Source organism: Chlorocebus sabaeus, chromosome 16 (genome assembly GCF_047675955.1).
Source record: "Chlorocebus sabaeus isolate Y175 chromosome 16, mChlSab1.0.hap1, whole genome shotgun sequence".
In the NCBI taxonomy this organism is placed as follows: Eukaryota; Metazoa; Chordata; class Mammalia; order Primates; family Cercopithecidae; genus Chlorocebus; species Chlorocebus sabaeus.
This window is the reverse complement of record NC_132919.1, coordinates 9,821,503-9,849,015: the sequence shown is the minus strand read 5'-3', so window position 1 is coordinate 9,849,015 and position 27,513 is coordinate 9,821,503. Positions and strand designations below refer to the sequence as shown.

Below are 27,513 nucleotides of genomic sequence, written 5' to 3'. Positions count from 1 at the left end.
ACTTGGGCGCAGGAAGGGGAACATCACACACCGGGGCCTGTCGTGGGATGGGGGGAGGGGAGAGGGATAGCATTAGGAGATATACCTAATGTAAATGACGAGTTAATGGGTACAGCACACCAACATGGCACATGTATACATATGTAACAAACCTGCAGGTTGTGCACATGTACCCTAGAACTTAAAGTATAATTTAAAAAAATTAAAAAATTAAAAAAAAAGACGTCTTCCTGGAGTATAGTGGACCCATATCCCATATGGTGGGGTCCTCATCACAAGGGGGAAATGTGGACTCAGAGACAGACACACATAGAGGGAAGATGCTGTGAAGGCATGGGGGAGAAAGCCATCTACAAGCCAAGGAATGCCCAAGGCCACCACAAGCTAGGAGAGAGGCCTGGGACAGATTCTCAGAAGGAGCCAACCCTGCCAGTATCTTGATTTCAGACTTCTGGCCTCCAGAACTGTCACAAGACGTTTCTGTTCTTGAAGCCGCCCAGTAATGTGGTATTTTGTTACAGCCCCCTGGAAACCGACACGCTTCCGCCGCCCCGCACGGTGGTATCTTTGAGCACTGAGACCTGAGCAGTGGAATCGTGTCCTGTAGGATGCTGTAAACAGGTTGCAATCCGTCCCCCACGTTTCAGTACCCGGCGTGAGGTTCGGGTGGCACGAGCAACAGAAAGGGTGGCTTGTTTTCCCATCGCCTTGCCAGGCCGTCAGTGAATGTGGAGTACAGGCTCTTGCTTAAAACAGCTGTCTTGGTACCAGATCCAAGAAAGAGGGATGTTTTTAAAATGATATGTTTTTGTTTTTTGGTACAAGCTGCAGAAAAGAGGGACTTAAAAAGCAATTCATGGCCGGGCGCGGTGGCTCAAGCCTGTAATCCCAGCACTTTGGGAGGCCGAGACGGGTGGATCACGAGGTCAGGAGATCGAGACCATCCTGGCTAACACGGTGAAACCCCGTCTCTACTAAAAAATACAAAAAAAAACTAGCCGGGCAAGGTGGCGGGCACCTGTAGTCCCAGCTACTCGGGAGGCTGAGGCAGGAGAATGGCGTAAACCCGGGAGGCGGAGCTTGCAGTGAGCTGAGATCCGGCCACTGTACTCCAGCCTGGGCGACAGGGCGAGACTCCGTCTCAAAAAAAAAAAAAAAAAAAAAAAGCAATTCATTTCCAAATACTTGTGATCCTTCTCCTGGCTGCTCTGAACCATACCAGTGAGGACTTGGCTGAAGGTCTTGCCTGCAGCTCTGCTGTTTCCTGGTATGTTAAGCTCTTCCTTGCATTTCCAGGATCCCGACATTGCAGTTCCCCCATCTCTAAACGAGAGAGTTGGGCTAGTTTTTAAAACCTTTCAGGCTCTGTATTTCCCCCGAGAGACAATACTGATGGCCGCTGCAGAGGAGGGCTCAGCTCCTGCCTCTACTTCCTTTTTTTCCCTGATTCCTGCTGGCTGGGTGCCTCCCTGCAGTGAGACGCCACCTCGTCAATTTGCAGGGAAGGTGCTTGTTCACGGTGCTTCTTTCCAAGGCATGGCATTAGGGAGGGTTTTATTTCCTCTTTTTACTTTTCTGTGTTTTCCAATGTTTCTTCCCTGGACCTGTATTACTTTTATAAGTAGGATAAAAATAATTTCTCTGAAATAGAGGAGAGGGCTGGAGCTTAGCACCAAGACTTTCTTTTACTTCCCATTCCCCAGCAGAACCCTCGTGCTCCTCTGTTTCTCTTGATCTTTCTCAGATTTCTGTTTTCATTCATGTCCCTTCCCGCTCTTCGGCTTGAATCTTCTAGCTGTATTTTGGGGTGTTGCTAAGCTAAACAAGTGCTCTTATGTTCTGGCCATCAGGGGTTTGTTCCAGGGCCAAGCTGTGTGAACCTGAACCTGAGCCTGAAAAGGCCCAGGGCTTTTTTTGTTTGTTTTTATGTGATACAAGGAGCACCCAACAATACCCAGCCCGTGTGCTCTCTGCCACTGGAGAAGGAGTGTGCCAGGCTGGAAGGCAAGGAGATGGTGATTCCTTGTCTCAGACCAAGACTTCACTTGCTTTTTGCTCCTGGTGTATACAAATGATGCGTGCTGATTGGTGAGATGGGCGCCACTGCAGAAAGGTACGGAGAGGACAGAGCAGAGGCAAAGCCTTGGGAAGTGGAATGAGAGAAAGGACCGGGGCACACGGTGATTTTTGAATGCCACAGTGTCACCCAGCTGGCTCCACTCTTTCATATGAAGAGTAGATTCTTATTACAAGGTTTGCAAATGCAGAACTTTCTTCACTAGCAGAATTTAGAGATAGAGATGAAAATCTCAAGTAACTTTTATGATGACCTGAGTATCTGGGGACCTGGCTGATTTCACGACTCTCGGTGAATCTGCCCTGTTGCGTTCACTCTTTTCCTAGATCTCTCTGACCAACCTGATGTCATTTCTGTAGTTTTTTTTGTTTTGTTTTGTTTTGTTTTGTTTTGTTTTGTTTTTGAGACGGAGTCTCGCTCTGTCACCCAGGCTGGAGTGCAGTGGTGTGATCTCGGTTCACTGCAAGCTCCACCTCCCAGGTTCACGCCATTCTTCTGCCTCAACCGCCCAAGTAGCTGGGACTACAGGTGCCCGCCACCACACCTGGCTAATTTTTTGTATTTTTAGCAGAGACAGGGTTTCACCGTGTTAGCCAGGATGGTCTTGATCTCCTGACCTCGTGATCCACCCGCCTCGGCCTCCCAGAGTGCTGGGATTACAGGTGTGAGCCACCATGCCCGGCCTGTAGTTTTCATCATTACCATGCAGGCAGAGGGTGCTTTCAAGAGTAATTGGTGGGTTGTTTTGATTCTTGTGCCTTTCTTTTAAAGGGTCCTACCTCCAACACCTGGATAAAGGTAGCAGCTAGTGCAGAGAAAACCCTGCCCTTCTTTGTCGCCTTCTAGACCAGCGCTTCTCAAAGTGTAGTCCCCAGACCAGCAGCATCAGCGTCACCTGGGAACTTGTTAGATATGCAATTTCTCAGGCCCTACCCCAGACCTACTAAATCAGAAACTCTAGGGGTGAGACCCAGTAATTTGCATTTTAATGCTCCCTCTAGGGGACTGTGATGCTCATATCACACAGCATCACAGGACTGGCTTGAAACTGACCATCTCAGTATGAAACAGACCAAGTCCTAATCAATGGCTAACAGCTGCAATCTGTTTTAACCAGTCCTCCAAGTGATTCTCATGGGCTCTGACTTTTGAGATGCGCTCCTTTAAGGCTGCCCCTGTTCCTAGCATCTTACCATTCCTCTGCACAGATGAGGTTTTCAGTTCTCTTTGCGGAGAGGTTTTTAAACGTCCTGCAATTTCCCAAGGAATCTTATTTCTTTATTTCCTTCAACTATAAAATGCTGCCTAGTTCTGCTTCATTTTCTGTGGTCTTTTCTATCCTGGCTGCCCTTTTTGATGTTTGAGAGTAGCTTTTTTTTTTGCCCAGAATTTCTATACATGTTTTACAGTGCTGGTTCATGATAAGGACTTTTTCTGTGTGCCTGAAGGAGCCATGGAGCTAAATGGCCAGCCTCTTCCTTGGGAATCCAGCAAGTTTACAAGTAGTTTTATGGCTGCACCTGAGAGATTATTGCTGATTTCTATTTCCCAAAATAGCCTTAGCTCTTTCTGACTATTTCCCCCAAGTCCTGTGAAAAGCAATACTCAGTGATTTTGAGCATAATTTTTTTTTTTTTTTTTGAGACAAAGTCATACCCTGTCACTCGGGGTGGAGTGCAGTGGTGTGATCTCGGCTCACTGCAACCTCCGCCTCCCGAGTTCAGGTAATTCTCCTGCCTCAGCCTCCCAAGTAACTGGGTTTACAGGCATATACCACCATGCCCAGCTAATTTTTGTATTTTTAGTAGAGACGGGGTTTCACCATGTTGGCCAGGCTGGTCTCGAACTCCTGACCTCAAGTGTTCCACCTGCCTCGGCCTCCCAAAGTGCTGGGATCACAGGCATGAGCCACCGTACCTGGCCTTAAGCATAATTTATACACGTAAAGTCACACCTTTTACTGGAAAGTCTTCTATATGTGGATTAGCAGTGCAAGCAACTGAAATTAATAAAGGCTGAGTTTCTCAGAAAACAACAACAAAAAGTTGATGCATAAGTGGGAAAATGCCATTTTATGGGAGAAGTTTCCAAGCAGTTGTGTGGTATGATTTTCGATGGAGAGATTATGGAAGCACTGCTTGAAGCCTGTTAAAAAGCCACAGTTCAACATGGTCCCGAAGAATATTCCAGATGTCAGCATAATGGCCTCTGGGCCGGTGTTGGCCATTTACAGGGCAGTGTGCTCTGATGCATGTCCTTGGGCGGGGACCGTCTTGTTACAGGACTAGAAACCCACTCATACTAACTTATGAAAAAAGGGCATTTATTAGAGGGGTATGGGGGCATCTCACAGAAATGCAGGTGTAAGGATGGGAAAATTAGGTGCCAAGATTGATTGTCCTAACTGTGGGACTTTGTGATGTCTTACCCTGCTACTTTTTCTTTTTCCTTTTCTTTTCTTTCTCTTTTTTTCTTTCTGTCTTTTCCTCTTTTATAAAATAGAGACGGGGTCTCACTATATTGCCCAGGCTGGTCTGGAGCTCCTGGGCTCAAGACATCTACGTTGGCCTCCCGAAGTGCTAGGATCATGGGCGGGAGCCACAGTGCTGGCCGATGCCTCTTCTTCCTCTGAGTTCTCTTCATGCATCTTTCTCTCCGCAGTCTTGCCTTTTCTTCTTCAGCAGCCATTTGGTAGAAGTGGCCACTTATGGTGGAAGGGGACCACCCCAAGTCCTGTTCCATACAACTCTTGGCAGGTCCAGTAGCAACAGCCAAGTAGTCTCACCCATAGCATGTGGATCCAAACTAGGATTTGGGCAGTTTCTTAGGGAAGAGTCTTGAACATGTATAGCTGGATACTGTGAAATACATATTTGGTCTTCTGTCCAGCTCCCTGGCATAAACCCTTGGAATCTCCAGAATCTTAAGACTGTCTCTTGTTTGCTAATGAGATGATGGGTGTCTGGGAGCCCTTAGGCAGCTTCAGGATAGGAGTTGGTCATAGGAAAGACCAAGGCATGATTAGAAGGTTGGAACTTCAGCCCCTACCCTACAAACCTCTGGGGAGAGGAAAGAGACTGATTGTCAGTGCCCAATGATGGCATCAATCATGTCTATATACTGAAGCCTCCACAAGAACCTAGAAAAACAGAGTGTAGAGAGCTTCTGGTTAATTGAGCACATGGAGCCTGGAGAGTGGTACCTGGAGAGGGCATGGAAGCCCCGTGCCCCTTCCCCCATCCCTGGCCCTGTGCATCTCTTCTATCTGCCTCTTCATCTGTATCCTTTGTCATAGCCTGTGTAATAAGTGGGTAAAGGTTAGTAACGTGTTTCCCTGAGTTCAGTGAGCTGCTTTTGCAGAGGAATCGAACCCATGGAGGGAGTTGTAGAATCCCTGATTTATAGCCTATCTATCAAGCGTGTAGGTGACAACCTGCTGCTTGTGATTGGTGTCTGAAGCAGGGAGTAGTCTTGTGGGATTGAGGCTTCAGCCTGTGGGATCTGACGCTATCTCCAGGTAGATAGGATCAGAATCAAATTAAATTATAGGATACTGTGCTGGTGTCTGCTGGATACTTGCTGACTAGTATGACGGGGGGAACCCCCATTTACCTGATGTCAGAAGTGTTGAGTGGTGTTGGGTAGCGAGTAGGAGAAACAGTTTAGTTTTTCCTGTGTTATCAGATGTAGCAAATGATTGTAATTTGTTATGTTTTATTATTCTGATTGTGATTTTTAAAACTCCACTTAATAGGCCGGGCGCAGTGGCTCAAGCCTGTAATCCCAGCACTTTGGGAGGCCGAGACGGGCGGATCACGAGGTCAGGAGATCGAGACCATCCTGGCTAACATGGTGAAACCCCGTCTCTACTAAAAAAATACAAAAAACTAGCCGGGCGAGGTGGCGGGTGCCTGTAGTCCCAGCTACTCGGGAGGCTAAGGCAGGAGAATGGCGTAAACCCGGGAGGCGGAGCTTACAGTGAGCTGAGATCCGGCCACTGCACTCCAGTCTGGGCAACAGAGCGAGACTCCATCTCAAAAAAATTAAAAAAAAAAAAAAAAACTCCACTTAATAGATAAATACGCCAACCTTTTCCTTTTGTGATTTCTGCCTTTTGAGGCCGCACTTTAAAAGGTCTTTACCAATAAAAGATGGTAATATTTTCTTCTAGCAGTCTTATGGACTATCCCCCCTCACTTTAAAATATTAAGCCATATGGAATTTAATTTCTGAAAATGAATGAGAAAGGGACCTACCTCAGTATTTTTCAAATAGCTCGCCCATTGTTCAAACAGCATTGACTGATTCAGCCTTTCACCATTGCCTTGAGAAGCACCTCTTTACCATATGCTAAACTAGTCTGGCCGGATCTGTTTCTGGTCTTTTCCCCTTGGTCTTTCTCTCTATTCCTACACCAAGTTTTATCTATCATGAAAATTTCTTATAGATTCAAGTAGGATATACTATAAAAAATAGAGCCTTCTGGCCTGGCGCGGTGGCTCACACCTGTAATCCCGGCACTTTGGGAGGCTGAGGTGGGCGGATCACCTGAGATCATGAGTTCAAGACCAGCCTGGCCAACATGGAGAAACGCTGTCTCTAATAAAAATATTAAAATGAGCCGGGTGTGGTGGTGCATGCCTGTAATCCCATCTACTCGGGAGGCTGAGGCAGGAGAATCGCTTGAACCCGGGAGGTGGAGGTTGCAGTGAGCCAAGATCATGCCACTGTACTGCAGCCTGGGCAAAAGAGTAAGACTCTGTCTCAAAAAAAAAAAAAAAAAAAAAAAAAAAATTTATACACACACACACACACACACACACACACGTATATATATAGTCTTCTTACTTTGGTTTCATTTTTCAGAGTGAACCAGCATCAAATGCTTCATGTGTATTCTTTTGGCACATTTGCCTTGCATACACAAGCACAGACATTTTATTTGCACCCTTTTGTTAAAGTGAGAACCTTTTGTACACGTAGTGTGTTTTGGAGCTTTTCACTGCAACAGTCATGCACTTCAGGAGCTCGGCAGAATGCCACCCTGTCAATACATCGTTGTCCCCTATTGGTGAACATTTAGGTTACTTCCCAAGAGTCTTTTCCCTCTAATGAAAAGTGCTCCACAAAATACCTTCATACTTACATTATTGCACGCCTAAAACTGTCGTTAGGTCAAAAGATATGCGCGTTTGAGCTTTTGACGGATGTCTCCAAATTGCCTTTCACAGAGAGGCATTCCCGCCTGGTTTTTGCAGACCCTGGTTAAATAGGGGTTATCAGTCACAAAGGAGCTTCTTTATCCCATGGGTGAAAACATCGTGTCTTACAGTCTTAGCTTGTATTTCTCCAATTTTAAATGAGAACGAGCATCTTTTTTTTTTGGTTATTGATCGTTTGCAATACAGGTGTCTGTAAACCACCTGTATGTGTTCTTTGCTCTTTTTAAACTGGGCTGCTGACTGATCGGTAGTTCGTACCGCGTGAAGGGGATAGAGGCTTTATCTGTCTCCGTGGCCGCCTTCTTGGTCTGTCCTTCTGTCTCTTTATCTTTCTTTTAATCTACATGCATATACACGTGCATCTTTAAAAATCAGCTATTAGCGTGTTACTGAACGTAATTCTAGTAGTTGCTTTGAACTGCGTCTTCATTCATTCATCAAACAATTGCTGAGTGTCCTTGGTACCCGGGAGACAGGTCCACATTTGTTCAATACAGTCACAACATCTGAATACATCTGGTAGGAGGGATAGGTATGAAAGCAGGGGATGTAGCTGAGGCAGAATGAGATTATTCTTCCAGCCATCCTGTCCTTGTCCCTAGGGCAGAGACGATGCTATGAGCCCCCCTGCTGCTCCCCAGTGCTCAGAAAGTCTGAATGAATTGACAAGCAGCATAGCACTGCACTGTTAGGTCACCTGGACTCTTCCGGTTTCATGCCACCGTGAGAATAGCTGGCTGCCTCAGCTCTGCTGTCCCTGTCAGCTCCAAACACCTCAGAACAGGATTGCTTAAAACTTGTCTTTCCTGTCCTGTAACTCAGGACTTGGCCCTCAGGGGCTTAAGATAAGACTTTGGGAAGGAGGCTAGGCCCTGCTAGAGGCACCTCCCCCACTCTTGCTGCCTGTGCCCACACATTGGAACTTTTTCCGTGGAACCTTTTCCCTCCAGGCTTCCCTCACTGCAGCACTCACTGCTTTTGTGCCTTCTCCTTTCTCCTCATCTTCACCTATTCTAGAAAGACTGAAGACTCAGTCATGCTCATGGATTTGTGGCAATCTCTTTTAATTCATATAGCACCCCTGGGAACTCAAGTAGCAAAGACCCATGTCAAAGCCATGGCTCTTAGAAGGTTGGGGTAGCATCTGGGGGGGTTCCTTAAATTACTCTACATTGCTACCATGTATCTTGCCTGATCCTAAGTCTAACCCACCCCCTGGGGCTGTTGTCTGGGTCTGGGTGCCTCCTGATCCTTGGCTGGGTTCCATGACTGTCTTACTATGGACTCTACTAGTTAGTTTTCCCCACATGTGGTTAGTCACTGAGATCGCTTGATAAAAATGATGATTTGAGTTCCTCCCAAGCTACTCAACCAGAAGCTCCAGGAGTGAGGTCTGGGCATCGGTATTTCTAACAAGTGGCCCCAGTAGTTCCGGTGAGTAACTAGATTGGGAAATGAGACCAGAGCTTTGCCGAACACCTGTGCTTAGGTTCTGGATCTGGAACATCCAGGCTTTGGATTCGATAAGGTTTCTTCTCAGTTTCTCAACCATAAGATGGGGATCATATGTGTGAGCTGGCGGTAAGTTACCAGCACCTGTTGTCTCGGTGACAAGACACATTTCTCCAACATTGCGGTCAACCTTCCTTGCCCTTCAACCCAAGTTTGGGTCAGTGATCTTCTTTTAAATGCTCATGGATTCCCAGTGTGTTTGCATGGGTCTACACTCTGTAAGGAGGCTGGTAGATCAGGGACCCTAATGGGGATTGAGACACAGGCTTGGACAGCTCCAGGCAGCACCGCCTACTCCCTGTGACCCTTCGAATTCCTTGGCGATTCCTGGATTCCTGGCTCTGCTCTTTCACAGGCCCTCTGTGCAGGCTGGAGCCAGACCAGAACTTGGTTCTGGCAAATGTCAAAGGGCCCCACTGATGGGACCTCGGCTTTATCCCGTCAGTAACACAGTTTCTGTATCATCTGTGAAATGGGCACAGGAGCCCCTGCTCCCCATCGAGATTGTAGGGTTGCCCTAAGAATTTTGTAAGCAGCTGTGAGTGGGAAGTTGGGGACCACTCATAGTGATGTCTCCCTGGTTAACTAAGGGATAGCCCGACACCACAGCAATGCTAAAGAAGACATTCTAGCCCCCTCTTCACCCCTAGCACCCCTCTTTTGGGAGATGTGCTCCTTGTAGGCATCAAAAGGAGGGGTGAGGCAGAGAGCCAGCTTCTGGGGTAGAAGTTGGGAAGTAAAGAAGAGGAAGGAAGAAATGGAGGTGGTTTTGGTTTTTTGTTTTGTCTTATTGTTGTTCTTCAGTGTCTGTGTCAGAAACTGTGCTGAGAGCTGTATGTACCTCACTGAGTCCTGTACTCAGCACTAGGAACCTGGGACCCCGGTACTGCTATCCCCCACTTTACAACAGGGAAACCGAGGCTGAATAACATGGTCATTGTTAGAATAGATCTGGGATTTTTGAACACCTCTCTGTGAGATACCAGCGCCAGAGCTCTTAATAAGGGATTCTCAGACCTGAGAGTATCCCAGAATCATCCAGAGGGCACCCAACAGGTTCCAGCTAATGCTGATGCTGCTGGTCCAGGGACCATACTTTGAGAACTACTGCCCTGGATGATCTAGTCTGGCCCCTGTTACCTCTGACCTCATCTTCTTCTATTTCCCCCTCCCCCCAATTCCTCTTCAGCCACACTAGCCTCCTTGCTGCTCTCTGTGATGAAAGACGTGCTTCCGCCTCAGAACGTTTTTATTTTATGTTCCCTTCATTTGGGATTCTCTTCCCTCAAATATGTGTGTGTCTTGCTCCTTCCCTCTGTGATAGGAGCCTTCCAAGATGGCCCCCAACACACTCACCTCCTGATATACCCTTGTGTCATCCCTTCCCGCCCTCCCTCCTGGGTGGTCCATGAGACTGATAGATTGTGACAGTCATGATGGAGTGTCATTTTTGAGACTAGGTTATACGAGACATTGTACCCTTTGCCTTGCTTCCCCTTGGCTCGCTCACTCTGGAGAAAGTCAGCAGCCATATTGTGCAGAGCCCCCTGGCAAGGAACTTTGGCTCCTGCCAGCATCCTTAGGGCGAGCCTTCTTACAAGTAGCTCTTCCAGCCCCAGTCAAGCCTTCAAGTGAGGCAGCGCCCACTGACGTCCTGATCCCAACCTCATGGGGGAACCTGAGGCAGAATTGCCCAGCTAAGCCACTAAAACAATATGAAATAATGAACGTTTGATGTTTCCAGCTGTTAAATTGGGGGTAATTTGTGATGTAGCAATAGATACATAGTACATGTCTCTCAGATCTTCATTCTGTGTTCCTTTTTTGATGAGACCTTCTCTGGCCATTCTTAAATTACAGCTTCTTTCTAATAACACTTTCTATCCCCCTTCCCTGATTTATTCTCCTTAGTGTGTACCAACGGCTAACCTGATACGTTTTGCTTATTTATTGTCTCCTGGCACAACTCCCTCCCCCAGTCCCATTAGAAAATGTTTAAGTTTTCCCTTACAGAAAATGTTATACACATACACATTTTATACACATGTACATGTGTCTAAAATTAATTTAAGATTGAATGGCATAATGACCACTAGAATTTAAGCTGAGGGAGGAGGAGTTGAACCAATTACATTTCCTGCAATATAACCCCGTGTCCGGCGCAGTGCCTGACACAGAATAGGCCTTCAAATATGTGTTGAATGAATTATAATGATATTCATATTGAGGATGGTTCTCAAATAAAAGGTGGTTTATAGATTAAAATACATTGTTTTACTGCAGCTCCCAGAGTCCCAGCCTAGAGCTCAGACATGGTGAGTGTGGCCAGAAAATGGGGGCCTTTGTTGTCAGACCAAGTTCCAGAGATGCCACTTCTCACTGAGGCCTCAGTTGCTTCCATTAGAAGTGGAAATGGGCTGGTCGCGGTCGCTCACGCCTGTAATCCCAGCACTTTGGGAGGCCGAGACGGGCAGATCATGAGGTCAGGAGATCGAGACCATCCTGGCTAACATGGTGAAACCCCGTCTCTACTAAAACTACAAAAAAATTAGCCGGGCATGGTGGTGGGCGCCTGTAGTCCCAGCTCTTCGGGAGGCTGAGGCAGGAAAATGGTGTGAACCCGGGAGGCGGAGCTTGCAGTGAGCTGAGATCCGGCCACTGCACTCCAGGCTGGGCGACAGAGCGAGACTCCGTCTCAAAAAAAAAAAAAGGAAATGACAGCACCTATCTCATAGGTGTTTCGTGACCACTGAAGGAGATGCCAGATGTGGAGGGGCTTGGCGTGACTAGGCGTAAATGGTTCTTCAGAGATTAATCGTTTCTTTCCTGTAGAGAAACTGTGGCTATGATTTAAATATCATTTACTCTTTTTTTGAGATGGAGTCTTGCTCTGTCGCCCAGGCTGGAGTGCAATGATGCGATCTCTGCTCACCGACACCTCTGTCTCCTGGCTTCAAGCAATTCTCCTGCCTCAGCCATTTACTTTTAAGAGGGGATTTCAGATGTCTTGTAGCAATGACTGTACTAGAAGGCATTGAAAAGCCAGAGATGGAGGAAACTCTGGTGCAGGGGAGGGGACCAGGTCTCTGTGAACAGTTGCTGTTGTATTGGCCAAGGGAGATAAGCAAGGGCCTCCAGGAGAATGTGAGCTGATTGCAAATTCTACATCTGCTTGGGCCAAGGCACTGGGGCTGGCTTGGAGGACAGGGCAACATGGCCTGGGGGCAAGCCAGCTTCTGGGTAGGAAGGGACAAGGGCTGAGAAACGGAGTGTCAGGGCTGCCATATGTCTAGAAAAACCCAGCCATAGTCCAGGCAGACCCTCCTTGTGAGGACTACAGGGCAAGGAGAGAAGCCGTGGGTAGGGAGACCACCAAACCAGGGCAAGGAAGAAAGAAAAGGTGGTGGGAGGGAGGAGGAGATACAGCAAGTAGCACAGAAGGGTGAGTATATAGAGAGGCAAAGAGTAAAAGACTGCAGGAATCTCAGATCAAAAGTCAAGACCCCAAAGCCCATTTCCTTCTGCTCTGGTATCTGTGGTTATTTTACCTGATAACCACAGGGGGCAGCAGAGAGCCAGCACAAGCCAAGAAAAGTGGATGAGCCCCAGCGGGAGGCCACTGGGGGCCAGAGGCTTGCAGATGGACCCGTGGCCAGTCACCATAACCAGTGGCTTAGGTCCAGGGGCTCCTTGTGGCTTTCGCACTGGAGCCCAATATTCCTCATGCAGGCAGGATACAGCCTTGACAAGGGGAAATGAAGCCCGGAAGTGACTATTTAAAATTAATAACTTCTGCCTAGCTCGCTATTTTTAAATTTTATTATTACTGTTTTAAAGAAGGAGACTCTGTGCTCTGAAACTCAGATTTACATAATCTTCAACCTTTCAACTAGACCCTAACTTTACAAGTTATTCATTCACTCACTCACTCATTCATTTATTCATTTATAGAGATAGGGTCTTGCTGTGTTGTCCAGACTGGACTTGAGCTCCTGGATCCTCTTACATCAGCCTCCCAAGTAGCTGAGACTACAGGCGTGTGCCACTGTGCCCAGCTGTCTGTATAGGTTTTATTCTATGTGGGGTAGACACTGTCATTTGCTGACGAGAAGATGAACATATTTGTCTCTTAGCATTGATGCTAAAATAGTACCTCCCTTAGACTGGTTTCTTCCATGGCCAGTTAATTTGCATATGTTTAGCTCTCTGGGTCTCAGCGGAAGAGGTCTGAATGGCGTTCTAGTTATCACTAGGAAAAAATGTGTTTTGTGTGAATTGCGTGGGGTGGGAAGAGGCTCCCCAGGGTACATCTCACTTCTTCCACTCTGACCGCACTGTTCCTCCTAGAGCCTTGGGGGCCTGTGTGGCCATGGCTCTGCTAGTAGAGTCTGGGCAGTCATCCGGGGTGACCTAAGACCGCAGGGATGGACGTCCAGAGAATGCAAAAGGGCCTCAATCCAGCGTCTCTTGAGGCCTGGAGCTGTCGCTTCAATCTTACTGTGATTTGGTCAAGGAGGCTGGTATGTTGTAAGCAGATGAGGGAGTCCTGTGTTGAAAAGACCTGGACACGACTTTCTCCCTGTGGGTGGCACGGTCATCTGGGGTGACTTGTCCTGCTGCTGGTGATGTCACCCAGCCAGAGCCCCAGTGGCTCTCTCCAGATGTCTGCGTGGCCTGGCTCAGCTCCATCCCTGCCGCAGGCTTACAGTGTCTTTGGGTTTTGGATTGGTCACATGTCACCAAGACAAGGAAATGGACTGGACTGAATCCTTCAGGCAGCTGCATCGTCCCTGATGGGGCCTGTTTGGAGGTTAGAGTGGAGGGATAGGATACTTACGGAGACTTCAACTTATGGAGGGTCTGGGAGTGACCAGGCCAGTGAGGGCAGGGAAAGGGGCCTCCCATTGGGTCCCCACATGGACAGCAGCATTCAGACGGCAGGCCAGCAACCTAGGGTTTCAGAGCCTCCTTCTGCAGCCCCCAGAGCTCCTGGCTGCCGTCCTGGCTGCCACTGCTGCTAGTAGTTCCCTTCACAGGAGGGCTCAAGGATGTGGGGCGGGGAGAGGAACAGGGACCAGCAGCTTCTCTGCTAAATAGTCCAGATCTTATTTTGGGTCCACAGTGGTTGGTGGTGGCTCGCAGGTAGTAGGCAAACAGTGATGGATGAATGGGTGCAAGGATGGAAAGAGTCGTCAGTGCATGAATTGTGAACCTCTGCTCCAACCAGAAGATAAAAGGCAGTGTCTGTGCATCAGCTGGTGGGACTTCCTTTTAAAATAAGGTCAGTGGTGTCAGCCACCGAAGGGGTGGTGGCAGCAGCACAAAGGGAAAGTTTTCCGGGATCTTTTTCCTGCTGTGTATTCCTGGAGAGCTGAAGAGCACATCAGGTCGGAATCTCTCTTGTGCTGTCACAACGTCCGTCTTTCTGTTGGCCCATCTGTCTTTGCATCCTTCAGACCAGGTGCTGTATTTGAGAGGGCGAGCCGGCCATGGCTTCGGCCCTCAAGGAGATAAGGTGTTAAGGTTAGGATCTGAGCTGTCTGAGGGATGGACAAAGTGCTGATTGCCTACAAAAAGGCTGGATGGAATGTGTGTGTTGGGGGGGCTTAGGTCAGGTTCTCAGAAAGACTTGAGGCAGATTTATTTGCAGGAGTTTCAGTAGGGTGTGTGCTCCTGGGAGCAACCCCTGGGGAAGAAAGGAAGCAGCATTGCAATGCGGCCACCAAGGAGGCCTCGGCCGCTCCGTGGGGAGCTCTGAGCTGGGAGGGGCCTTCAGAATTGTTTGATCTGAAACCAAGGGGATTGGTGGGCCTTTGATCCCCTCTCACCCCAGTCATAAGATGTGCACCCTGCACCCCTACCCTAGGCATAGCCTTGGGCATGGCAGCTCTCTTTGGCTAAGGGCAGTGCCCTGAGAGGGACTCAGCTATGAGCCTCTCTAGCTGGAGAGATTTGGGTGGTGCACTACAGCACCCACTCTAGAGAATCTGGGGAAGAACTCTTTGCAGGGAAGAAGAGCAATCTTGGTAGGCTGCATGGTGGAGGGGACATTTTAGTTGAGACTTGATGCGTGAACAAGGTTGTGATATCCAGGGATGGGGAGCAGGAGGCAGTGAGCGTGAGTGAACAATACGGGAAAGGCGTATTCAGAGATCGGCGAGGCAAGTTAACTGGGCCTGAAGTGAAGCCAGTGGGATGTTAGTCTGGATGCAGTCGGGGTTGGGACCCTGGAGCACTTTGCCAGGGGGGCAGTGGACTTCGGAATTGATTCTGTGTGCCACGTTGGAAAGGAGCCAGCCAGGGATTTTCGCTGTTGAGGGACCTCCGGTGAAAGCTGGGCTCCAGGGTGACTGGTCCACTAGCTGCAAGTGGACGGATTTCAAGAGGCAGGCAGTTTCAAGAGGCACTCGCTGTGGAGTGACATGGAGAGGAGGAGAGGAACGTGATGGAGGGGCATCTCCAGACCCTGGGAACCAATTAGATATGAGGGATGGGACATAGGGTGGAGCTGGTGATGGTGAGTGAGCCCTGTCCCTGGGTGTCCAGGGGCCGCCAGGGAACCCAGGGAACCCAGGAGGAGAGGGTGGAGAGGGGAACCCGGTCTCGACTCTGTGGATGTGAAGGCAACAGTGAGGCCTCTAGGCAGGCCTGATGCAATGGGCAGGAGAGAAGAGAAGCCTCCCTAGGAAGAAGCCTGCGGCTGGATGGTGCCTCTGCCTCCTGGGGATGCCCGCCTCTCCTGGGGATGCCCGCCTCTCCTGGGGATGCCCGCTTTGCTGCTTTTGCTCATCTAAGCTCCACCGGGCTTATCTCTGTTTTATTTAAGGCTGGGATAGCACATACCATGTGCCCAATGTGATCCTAAGTGCTTTGCACAGGTGAACCCAATTAATGCTCTTTCCCACCCTGCTTAGGTACCATTTTCATCCCCATTTTATAGTTGAGGAAAACAAAATACAGAGTTCAGGTGATTCCAGAGGTCACTCAGCTTATGAATGGCTGATGACGTGGGCCCTAAGCAGGGCAGTGGTCTTTGAAGTAAGTTCTCGAAGGCTTCCTGCTCTTGCCAGCCAGTGTGTCCCTGGGGGAAGCTCCTGAACCCTCTGGCGGCCTCTCTCCCTGTCACTCCTCATAAAAGACCCTACTACTCTCTTGTTTATGTTCACACCCTCTCTGCTTTCCAGATCACTCTCAGTTCTGTTTTCTGTCCCTTGAGACATGAAGGGACCATATTACCTCCTGTTACGCCTGCCCCTGGAGCCCAGGTTCACGAAACGCAAACCATGAGCCTTAAGACTACCCATCACAGCTAGAGAGCGGGAATATTGGGGCCTAAGAGACCAAGTAGCTGAACCTCTTTGTTTTGGATGAAGCATCAGAGGACCAGAGGGATGGTGTGATCTGCCTAGGGCTGCACGGTCGTGTAGGAGCGAAGTTGAGTCAAGAACCCAGTTTTGTTTTTATTGTTTAAAACAATTGAATTTTCAGTAATAGGATTTTTAACGTTATAGCCTCATGTCAGACTAACTTTAGAAATGACTTAGTGCTAGAGGAATGTATGTGGGCCTTTGGTATTAATACAGTATCTCCCTTGGGTGGATACCTTATTGAAATCATTTTACATAGGAGGAAACTGAGGCATGGAGAGTAAGTAGCTTGGCCAAGGATAATGGTGGTGAGAGGCAGAACTGGATTCAAACCCAGGCAGTCTGGCTCTAGAATCACCGCACTAAACAGAGCCTAACCACTTTGCTATACCGCCTCCTTTAATGATTTTGGAAAGATTTTTAAATTTATTTTTATTTTTACTTTATTTATTTTTTATTGGGATGGAGTCTGTCTCTGTCGCCCAGGCTGGAGTGCAGTGGTGCAGTCTCAGCTCCCTGCAACCTCTACCTCCTGGGACCAAGCGATTCTCGTGCCCCAGCCTCCTGAGTAGCTGGGATTACAGGCACGTGCATCACGCCCAGCTAATTTTTGTATTTTTAGTAGAGATGAGGTTTCACCGTGTTGGCCAGGCTGGTCTCGAACTCCTGACCTCTAGTGATCCGCCTGCCTTGGCCTTCCAAAGTGCTGAGATTATAGGCATGAGCTGCTGTGGCCAGTCTATTTTTATTTTTTGAGACAGGATCTTGCTGTGTCACCCAGGCTGGAGTGTAATGGTACAATCATGGCTTATTGCAGCCTCGACTTCCCGGGCTCCAGTAATCCTCCCAGCTCAGCCTCCCAAGTAGCTGGGACCACAGGCACATGCTACCACACCTGGCTAATTTGTGTATTTTTGGTAGAGATAGGGTTTCACCATGTTTCCCAGACTGGTCTGAAACTCCTGAGCTTAAGCAATTCACCCACCTCAGCCTCCCAAAGTATTGAGATTATGGGCGTGAGCCACTGCGCCTGGACAGATTTTGGAATGATATTCACAAAAATTGATACGTGAAAAGAATCTACAGTTTGGTTTTGTCTTATTTTAAAGAGGAACATATGCTTAGAAAACCAGTCAACATATGGATACCAAAATGTTGATGGTGATGACCTCTGAATGGTGGGAGGATGGGTGATATTTATTTTTGTGTGTTTTCTTGCATTGTCAAATGTATATAGTGAGAAAGTATTATTTTTATCACTAGATAACTTCATAAGAAGTTTCTGTGCACGGCAGTGAAACGGGTAAAGTGGTGTTTGGGGGGACAATACTGTAGTTGCAGTATTAGTTCTCTCTCTTTCTCTTTCTTTCTCTCTTTCTCTCTTCCTCGTCCTCTTCCTCCTCCTCCTCCTCCTCCTCCTCCTTCGTCTTCCTCCTTCCTCCTCCTCCTTCGTCTTCCTCCTTCCTCCTCCTTCCTCCTCGTTCCTCCTCGTTCCTCCTTCTCTCTCTCTCTCTCTCTCTCTCTCTCTCTCTCTCTCTCTCTGTCTCTCTCTGTCTCTCTCTGTCTCTCACTCTCATCTCACTCTCCTCTCACTCTCGTCTCACTCTCGTCTCCCAGGCTGGAGTGCAGTGGCACAATCTCAGCTCACTGCAACCTCTGCCTCCCAGGTTCAAGGGTTCTCCTGCCCCAGCCTCCCAAGTAGCTGGGACCACAGGCACGCACCACCATGCCTGGCTAATTTTTGTATTTTTAATAGAGACGGGGTTTCACCATGTTGGCCAGGCTGGTCTTGAACTCCTGACCTCAAGTGATCTGCCCACCTAAGGCCTCCCAAAGTGCTGGGATTACAGCTGTGAGCCTCCGTGCCCGGCCAGTTTTCTTTCTGATCAGAGCCTGTAGCAGGGCATTGGAAGAGGGAGAGGTGACCAGGCAAATTCAGCAGTTACAGCTCAAATGAGACTTAGAACTGCGAAATCAGGAAGAAACTTGGAAGTCACCCCAGGTAGCAGAGGGCCCCTGTCTCTTTACAGACTCTTGAGCCAGTGCTCTTTCGTCTGTGCTTTGGAGTTTCAGGTAACAGTGGACATTCAGGGAGAAATACCTAGTTGGCAACTTCAGGGTTCCAGGAGAAGAGTCTAGAGCTTGGAGACAGAGTGGGGGTGAATGAAGAGGCAGGTTGGGGCAGAGGATGTTTCAGAGGATCTTGACCTCTCAACAGGAAGTCCAGCTCCTTCTGGCCCCAGCCTCATCGAGAAGGAACCCCAGCAAAAAGCAGCTCTGGTCATGGGATGGTGGTGGGCGGCAAGGAGCAGGAAGGGAGGTGGATGGATATGGGAGCAGAAAGCAGGGTCCTGTCTGGCCAGAGTTGGGGAGGAGGGCGATTGACTATCTCTATTTTCTCCAGCCCTGACCATCTCCATCTGCTCTGTGAAACTCAGGTTCTGACCTGTGGCATTCTCAAAGTGATTTTCTTTGTTCTTCTTTCACCAGAGACCACCTGGGAACGTCCCAGCAGTTCTCCTGGGATTCCAGCCAGCCCTGGCTCTCACAGGAGCTCTCTGCCTCCAACAGGTAATGTCCGCTCTCTGCTTTGGGGCAAGTGGGAGGGCCTGACCCCACCTTCAGTGGAGAGGCTGAGATTATGGGTCCTGGGTCTTAAACCTGTCTGATGTAGCAAACCCAGGGAGGGGTCGGGCCTGGGGGGGGGGGGTCCATAAGGCCTGCTGCCAAGCAGGTTGGAGTCTCCCTGGCAGTGCCAGCAGCAGCTGTGGTGGCCTCCTGCACACTCCTCATCAGGCGCTTAGCAGGAGGAGATGGCTGGGGAAGGTGAGGTATCAGAGTTCTTTCCTGTCTGTCAGGAGCAGGAAGACCTGAAGTGTGGACAGAACTGCTCTGTGTGGGTCTTGTGGACATCATGGAGTACAAGCTAAAAGGAGGCAGATGTTTACAAGGCAGCTTTCAAATAAAACACCTGAAACAGTGTGAGGGAGATCTTGTGAGGGTGTGAGTTCCCCGTCTGCAAAGGTAATCAAGCAGAGGCAGTCGAGATGGACATTCTTTTTTGTTTGTTTTTATTTTGAGACAGAGTCTCATTCTGTCACCCAGGCTGGAGTGCAGTGGTGCACCCTCAGCTCACTGCAACCTCTCCCTCCCGCGTTCAAGTGATTCTTGTTTCTCAGCCTCCCGAGTAGCTGGGATTACAGGTGCGCACCGTCACGCCTGGCTAATTTGTGTATTTCTAGTAGAGACGGGGTTTCGCCATGTTGACCGGGCTGGTCTTGAGCTCCTGGTCTCAAGTGATCCACCTGTTTTGGCCTCTCAAAGTGCTGGGATTAAAGGTGTGAGCCACCGTGCCCAGCCGAAATGGACATTCCTACTATAGGTGGAAGGTTTGTCCAGGGGACTCTTGGGAGACACCTAGGTCTGAGATTCTGGAAGGCAGGTTATGGGACCCATCAGCAGGGAGAACAACATCTGTTTTCATGTGGCTTTTGAAAATGTCACCTCCTCCAAGAAGCCTTCCCTGATCACTCAATTTAGAGCCCTCACCCAGTCACTTTAGATCACAGCCGCCTGCTGTTTTAACATCCCCGGCATCCTGTTCCTAGTTGATCTTCACTCTCCCGTGCTAGACTGTAAGCTCCCTGAGGGCGGGGACTTGTCTGTTTCTTTTGTGGTATCTTCAGTCCCCAGAGCCTGGCTTCCACGTTGAGCTAATTTACCTGTGTCTCCACCATCCTATGGTGTGTGAAGCACACTTGTTGGTTTTCGACTTCAGAAGTCAATCTGGCAGCAGAGCATGAAAATCAAGGTTGTGGTTGGGGCTGGGAATTTAATCTTTAATGCCTTGAGCGTGACAGTCTCAGCTTCTGTGGAAGGGAGGTGAGGGCCTGCGTAAAGTTCTCAGAAGAAAAAGTAATCCCTGGTCTGAATAGTTTACCTGAAGCAGCACAGGGAACCACAGGAAGGACCAGAGGTAATCACAGGACTCTGGAATACTGGATCGGAAGAGGGAGGCGGGACGCAATGCGATTGGCCAGATCCTCACCTTTCAGAGCAGGGAGTCTTTGGGTATTGTCTGCCATTGAGACCTGAAGACGTGAGAGAGCACATTCAAAGCGTATTGCTTAGGCATATGACAGCTGCCAACAGAAGAGCTCAAAACTGGAAATGATGGGAAAATATTACCTCTAGAACATCAGCCGAGGTGTGGGAGAGGTGATACGAACATGGGTGTTTTCTATCAAAAATTATTTTAGGCTTTCAAAAGCATTTTCTTTATATTGACATTATTACTTAAATTTTTAAAATAATTAAGAAAGGAACCCCCTTGTGGGGAGGGACATGGGGCAGCTATGATGGATTTCCTAGGGAGACAGTGAGTGCTGCCGTCTCAGACCAAGTCCCCAGAAATGAGCCTGTTCGTGCTGTATAGCTACCATGTGACAGCAGGCAGTTCTGAGCCCACTGGCTTCACTGTTTTTTTTTTTTGGTTTTTTTTTTGGTTTTTTTTTTTTTGAGACAGTCTTGCTGTGTCGCCCAGGCTAGAGTACAGTGGCGCGATCTCGGCTCACTGCAAGCTCCGCCTCCCAGGTTCGTGCCATTCTCCTGCCTCAGCCTCCCGAGTAGCTGGGACTACAGGCACCGCCACCGTGCCCGGCTAATTTTTTTTTGTATTTTTAGTAGAGACGGGGTTTCACCGTGTTAACCAGGATGGTCTCGATCTCCTGACCTTGTGATCCGCCTGCCTCGGCCTCCCAAAGTGCTGGGATTACAGGCATGAGCCACCACGCCCAGCCTCTTTCACTGTTGTTCTTGTGTATGTGTGTGTTTTTTTTTAACGATCAAAATGCCAGTGAATGACGCAAGGTGCGTCCTCTTTCCTGGCTGGCTCCAGGCCAGCCAGACACCAAAAAGGAAACCCAGCTGTCTTTTCCAGCCAGAGTGGTCCGTGAAGGAGGACGGGACAGGGAGGCCGGCAGAGGGAGGCTTGGACGTGTAGAGATGGCGGGTGTGACTCACAGCCTGCCCCGTTGGTGGGCTGGTCGAGATTTGCCCTTCGAGTGATGGGGTCACTTCTCCAAAGCCCGCTTTCCTGGCACCCCTCCACAGGGAGCATCTTGTCCGCTCTGCTGTTGATGGGGGCTGTCCTGCAGAAGGGGGGCTCACAGGAGCTGCCTCCGGTCCCTGGCTTAGAGGCCTGGGTTTAACAGGCTCCCTTCTTTACCCTACAAGCATATCAAGAGCCTCTCTCCATCCAGCACTGCACTGTGTGCTGGGCCCCTAAAGGGGGCTGAGAAAGGTGGGGAGATGGATGGAGAAGGTCAGATATAGAGACGAGAATGGGCAGCATGGCCAAGGCTAGACCGAGTGTGTTGACAACGTTCCCCCTCTGCCCTACCCCCAGGGTGCTGAGGTAGTATCTCCTAAGGTGGAATCCTTGGGATCCCAGATCTACCCGTGCCCCATGAATGGAGGATGAAGACGGACAGGCACATGAGCATTCTGAAGACTGCAGGAAGCCCTGAAATGAAGAAACCTATTTAACTCAAGTGCTTTCAGTGCTTTGTTTGTTTGCAACATACCACATATGTCTTAAGCCTTCCTCCTTCTATTGGGTGATTTGGCCTACCAGGGGACGTTCGGCAATGTCTGGAGGTATTTTTGACTGTCAGCACTGCGGGGAGGTGCTACAGGCGTTTAGTGGGTAGAGGCCAGGGATGCTGCTGAACATCCCACAGTGCACAGGAAAGTCTTCACCACAGCGAATCACCCAGCCCTAAATGTTTACTAGTGCCGAGGTGGAGAAGCTCTGTTGTAGAGTGACCCAGAGCATCAGTTCAGCGCTGCTCAAGGGTTCCCGGACCACGGCCCATTGAAGCAAGCAGCAGTAGCTCCCTGCATCAAAGAATCCTGTGTCATTGATTCTAAGGCATACGTTTTCCCCTGACATATTAATATCTTGGAAGTCAGATGCATCTTACAATCAATAGTATATACTGGTTTATTAGAGACATAGTCTTGCTCTGTTACTCAGGCTGGAATACAGTATCATGATCATAGCTCACTGCAGCCTCCTCCTCCAGGGCTCAAGCAGTCCTCCTGTTTCAGCCTCCCAAGTAGCTGGAACGACAGGCATGTGCCACCACACCCAGCTAATTTTCTTATTTTAGTTTTTTTTTTTTAATAGAGACAGTGTTTTGCCATATTGCTCAGACTGGTTTTGAACTCCTCGGCTCAAGTGTTCTCCCAGAATTACCCAGATTACAGACATGAGCCACTGCTGGCCTCAATCACTGGCATCCTAGATTTGTGAAATTACAATTTGTTAAACTGGGGCCTTGAGCATGTTTCTCCTTGCCAGGCCTCGTTTGCCCCATTCATAAACTTGAGGGCCTGGAGGGAGATCAAACGAGGCCCCACCCATCCATGCATGCTTTTGGATTCTTTTGTTTGTCTGAGGTAGGGTCTTGCTCTGTTGCCCAGGCTGGAGTGCAGTGGTGTGATCTTGGCTCACTGCAGTCTTGACCTCCTGGGCTCAAGTGATCATCCTACCTCAGCCTCCCGATTAGCTGGGACTATAGGCACATGCCACCTTGCCCAGCTAATTTTTAAAGGATTCTTCATAGAGACAAGGTCTCACTATATTGCCCAGGCTGGTTTCAAACTCCCAGACTCAAGTGATACTCCAGCCTCAGCCTCCGAAAGTGCTGGGGTTACAGGCATGAGCCACCATACCCAGCTGGCTTTACTTTTGTGTTGTAGTTTTGTGAACTTCTAGAGAGAGTTTGAAGGGCCACCTACGGACAGAGCTGGTTCATTCTTATTCGTGCAGGTTTGTTGGATGCTGCTAAGCACAGGCAGCCAGGTTGCCAGCTGGGAAGAAATTTCTAGAAACATGCCCAGAGTCCTCCCCCAAAACCCCCCCCCCACCCAATCTCCGTACAAACTAGACTCCAGTCTTTGAATGTTGGGTGCTACTTAGGATCAGCCCTGGGCTGGGGACTTTGCTTGCATTCCATCCTTTAATATCACCAGAGTTCTGGGAGCTGTGTTTATTCAGTAGCTTTGCTAGAGGTGTTTAATGCCAGGCTTTCTGGGTGAGACCCGCCTGAGTAAGAAGTAAAGTTTAAACCAAAACAGAACACCTAAGACGCCATTCAGTAACTGCTGCAAATATTAAAAATCCTCTTTGGGCTGGGCTTAACGTGCAGTGTGGAAATACTGATTTGTAGAGAGGAATAGTAACAGGCAAAGGGAAAGAAAATGAGTGAAAAGGGAGATGCTGGGAGTGTTCATGTATGAGTCACTGGGTAGAATGAAGACGGTACAGGGCAGTGTTGTCCAATAGAACCCTCTGTGACAGTATAAGCATTCTTTCTCTACGCCTTCCAATATGGTAGCCACTAGCCACGTGTGGCTGTTGAGTACCTGAAATGTGATGGGTATGCGCAAGGAGCTGAATTTTTCATGTACTTTAATAACTTTTTAAAATTTGGGGAACAGTTTTTAAAGCTATAAAGCTATAAAGACAGTAAGTTCCCTTGCCTTCTTGACTTAGTTTCCCCAGTTGACATCTTACATAACCACAGTACATCTGTCAAAACCGTGAAATTGACATCGTGCATTACAAGCAACTGAATGCTAGACTTTATTATAAAGATGTCATGAGTTCCCCCATTCATATCCTTTTTCTGTTCTCGGATCCAGTCCTGGAAATCATACTGCATTTAGATTGTATTGAAATTTGATTTGTTTACATTCAAATAGGCACCTGTGGCTTTGGTGTCAACAGTACACATGTGGAAAGTGAATTCCTTTCTGAGCGTCTGGGCCTGGGATGGGCATTGAACTTACATGTTTTTCTTAAGGATAAAAGAAATCTATTATTTACTGAGGTTGTCCTGGCGGGCGGTTGCGGGAGTGTTTCAGGAAACATGGGTTCAGGATCTGGCTTTGCTCAGCCTTGGGGCGTCAGCCCACTGAGAGATCATCCTTAGGCCTCCAGTAGCCTCAGGAAACCCAGATTAAAGGGGAGAGAGCAAGTGTCTTTGCAGAGGCTGAAGGGCAAGGAGGACCTTCCTTTGAGCCTGAGGAGCCGGCCAAGGGTATGGTTAGGGAGGCAGCTGTGCTTCCTCTGAGCAGGGGCTCTCTGGGGAGGGGGCTCTGGAACCCAGAGCCTCACCCTCGCCCACACCTTCTTCTCCAGATCAGGAAGCGTGGAATAGCTCTCCTCTCCCCTGCAGGAGCAAACGAAGATCCTCGCTTCTTGCAGAATTAGCCAGTCTCAGGTTCAAAGCAGCTTCCCCAGCACTCTGACTTAGACCTCACCACTGACTCCAGGAAAGGCCGCAACACCCGCTGTTGGAAGAAGTGCATGTTCCCCTAGAAGCAGTGTCCTTGCTGGCTGAGGTTCCTGGGACATTACAAAGGTCTGTTTAACCTCTGATGTCCTGGAAAGCAGCCATATAACTGTTCACAACCGTGTGGGACAATCTTTTATCAGTTCTGTCTTTGGGAACGCAGTTGACATTTTAGACAACCAGGAGAGACAGTGAGGACCAGGTGGCCAGAGAGAAATTTCTAGGACAGAAAGGTATTTATATAAAAACTTCTCCCCTAAATGGACAGGGGCAGACCGTGGATCCTCCTGAGAAGGTGAGCGTGGTGACCAAGGAAACTGCGAGGCCTTCCAGGGTGTGGTGGCAGGAAGGAGGCTGTAACTGTGCCCTGTGTCATCAGACCGGATGAGCACGGAACTGCCCCACTTCAAACCTTGCATTCGATGGCCATGGCTATGTGTCCCAAAGTGGATTTCACGGTAGCCCTGCTGTATTTCCCTAAATGGCTTCTGTGTCTGTGTGCGTGGAGGGATGTTGCATGCTGTTGCCTTGTTGGAGATTTCAAGCGCATGTCAGCATATTCTGAAAGGCCTACTGTAAATAAACTCAATCAGAATAATGGGGTGTTTGTCCTAAATTCTTCGGACTGCAACACTGACCCATTACTATCACCGCATAACACTTACAATACACATCCTGGCAGAATTGCTGTCCCGTTTAACACACCTGGGGAAATATTAGGCTTCACCATGTTTAATATGTGATAGATGGGGAAGGAGGATGGGTGGAAGGAAGGAAAAGGGAGGGGATGAGAAAGAAGGAGGGAAGGAGGACTGGTGGAAGGAGGGGAGGAAGGAAAAAAGGAAGGAGGAGGGGAAGGGAGGGAGGGAAGAAGAGAAAAAGAGGGAAGCGAGGATTTCAAGAACCAGGGCTTCAGCACTCCCTGGTTCCTTAACTTTGTTTTTTTTTGTTTGTTTGTTTGTTTTGGAGACAGAGTTTCACACTTGTTGCCCAGGCTGGAGTGCAATGCCACCATCTCGGCTCACTGCAACCTCCGCCTCCCAGATTCAAGCAATTCTCCTGCCTCAGTCTCCCAAGTAGCTGGGGTTACAGGCATGCGCCACCACCCCTGGCTAATTTTTGTATTTTAGTAGAGATGGAGTTTCACCATGTTGGTCAGGCTGGTCTCAAACTCCTGACCTCAAGTGATCCACCCACCTCAGCCTCCCAAAGTGCTGGGATTACAGGTGTGAGCCACCGCGCTCGGCCACCAGGTTCCTTACCTTGATGAATGAAATTACTATATTTATTCCAGAGACAGGAGAAATTAGGCCAGACCTACAGGAGGTTTAATAAGAGAGTGTTCATGGCTGATTTTCTTACGTTCTTTCGGGTTCCTGAGGGAGCAGGAACCTGGAGAGTAGGGCTCTGACTTTTTCCATCAGGGATGGATACTGAGATACGGAAGCTGAGCTGCGGGCGGGGGTGAGTCCTGAGTGGCGAAGCTGCTGGCGCTTCTTTGTTGCTTGGTCTTTCTTGATAACGTTTCATATTCTTTCTTCTCTGTGTCTGTTTACTTCTCCCTACCCAGACCTCCCTCTCGCCTTTTCTACCCAAATGTCTGTCCCCTCCTCTCATTAGACACCTCCTAAGCCCTCTCAAGTTGCTTCACTGCCCATAAGGCACATGAAGTGTGTGGGTGCCTGTGTGTACTATTTGTATTTGAAGCTGCTAAGGTTACTAACTAGATAGAGCTTTTAGTTCCCTTTTTAAAAATCCTAAAAACAGCTGAATGTGACATTTGCCTTTTTTTTTTTTTTCCTTGTATCTCCAGACTGAATTATGTGCCCTTTATGAGCGATCCTTGACCAGTTTCATTTTTCCTCCCCGGGAGGCTGGGGGTTCCAGAAGCACCCACTTCTGGCCTCATTTGTTCTGCGGCTGACCCTGGGTGAGCCGGGAGCCCCGAGGACGGGGAATGGCAATGAGGAATGCCGTGGGTGAAGGTTGCCGGGATCTTGTGGGTTGTAACTGTCTAGATCTCCACTGAGACGTGTTCTGAATCTGCCCGGGAGAGTGGTACCCAGCCAGACAGGGTGTCCGAGGAGAGCTGCTGCGTGGGGAGAAAGGGTCGAATGGAAAGTTATGTTTTCTTTCCTAGTAATTGTTTTGACATGAGCAGTAATTAGCTATCAGCTGACAGACCAGAACCGAAGTGAGAACAAGGGATTGGATTGGGGCGAAACGTCTCCCCTTTATACAGTTCCTGGTGGCTGCAAGTGTGGGGAAACACTGGGGCAGAGGAGAGGTAGGACTGAACATGCATTTGGAGGGTCTAGGGAGGGAGGGAGTCCGGGTCTCCTCAGGAGCTGGGACAACCTTGGTTCATGGGGACTCAGCGTTATCAAAGATATGTATTACCTACTCAGGTAAAAACTTGTGCATTTCATTTTCGACAGCAGACTAAACGTGGTTCCCTTGTGTATTGTTTGATTTTAAGATCAAGGTCATGTTGGCTTTGTAAAATAGACCTAGAAGACTGCCACACATTTCTATGCCTGGATATTTCTTTCTTGTGTGAATGAATTTGCCCATCAAACCATCTGGGTCCAGTGCCTTTTTGGGGGGAGGCCATTTTTCAAAGGTTTTACTTCTTTTTGGCATCTCTTGAAACCCTTTTGATGATTTGAATCTCATGGGAGGTTTGGTGTTGAAGATATAGAATTCTAAGTCATAGGTTCTTGCATTTAAAAAGTTTCTACTGTAAGTACAGCGCGGAGGCTCACGCCTGTAATCCCAGCACTTTGGGAGGCTGAGGCTGGCGGATCACTTGAGGTCAGGAGTTCGAGACCAGCCTGGTCAACACAATGAAACCCCGACTCCACTAAAAATACAAACATTAGCTGGGCATGGTGGCCGGTGTCTGTAATCCCAGCTACTCGGGAGGCTGAGGCAGGAGAATCACTTGAACCTGGGAGGAGGAGGTCACAGTG

The 27,513-nt window shown here is 48.8% G+C and overlaps 1 protein-coding gene across 5 annotated transcripts in view; it reads left to right on the top strand.

Moving 5' to 3' along the window:
• GAS7 (growth arrest specific 7) overlaps nucleotides 1-27,513 on the top strand; it is a 287,691-nt gene that overhangs the window by 196,190 nt on the left and 63,988 nt on the right. For all 5 annotated transcript variants that reach the window (XM_073004691.1, XM_073004695.1, XM_073004694.1 and 2 more), the window contains exon 3: nucleotides 18,669-18,749. In XM_073004691.1, the coding sequence (XP_072860792.1) occupies nucleotides 18,669-18,749 (81 nt within the window). The remainder of the gene's footprint in view (nucleotides 1-18,668; nucleotides 18,750-27,513) is intronic.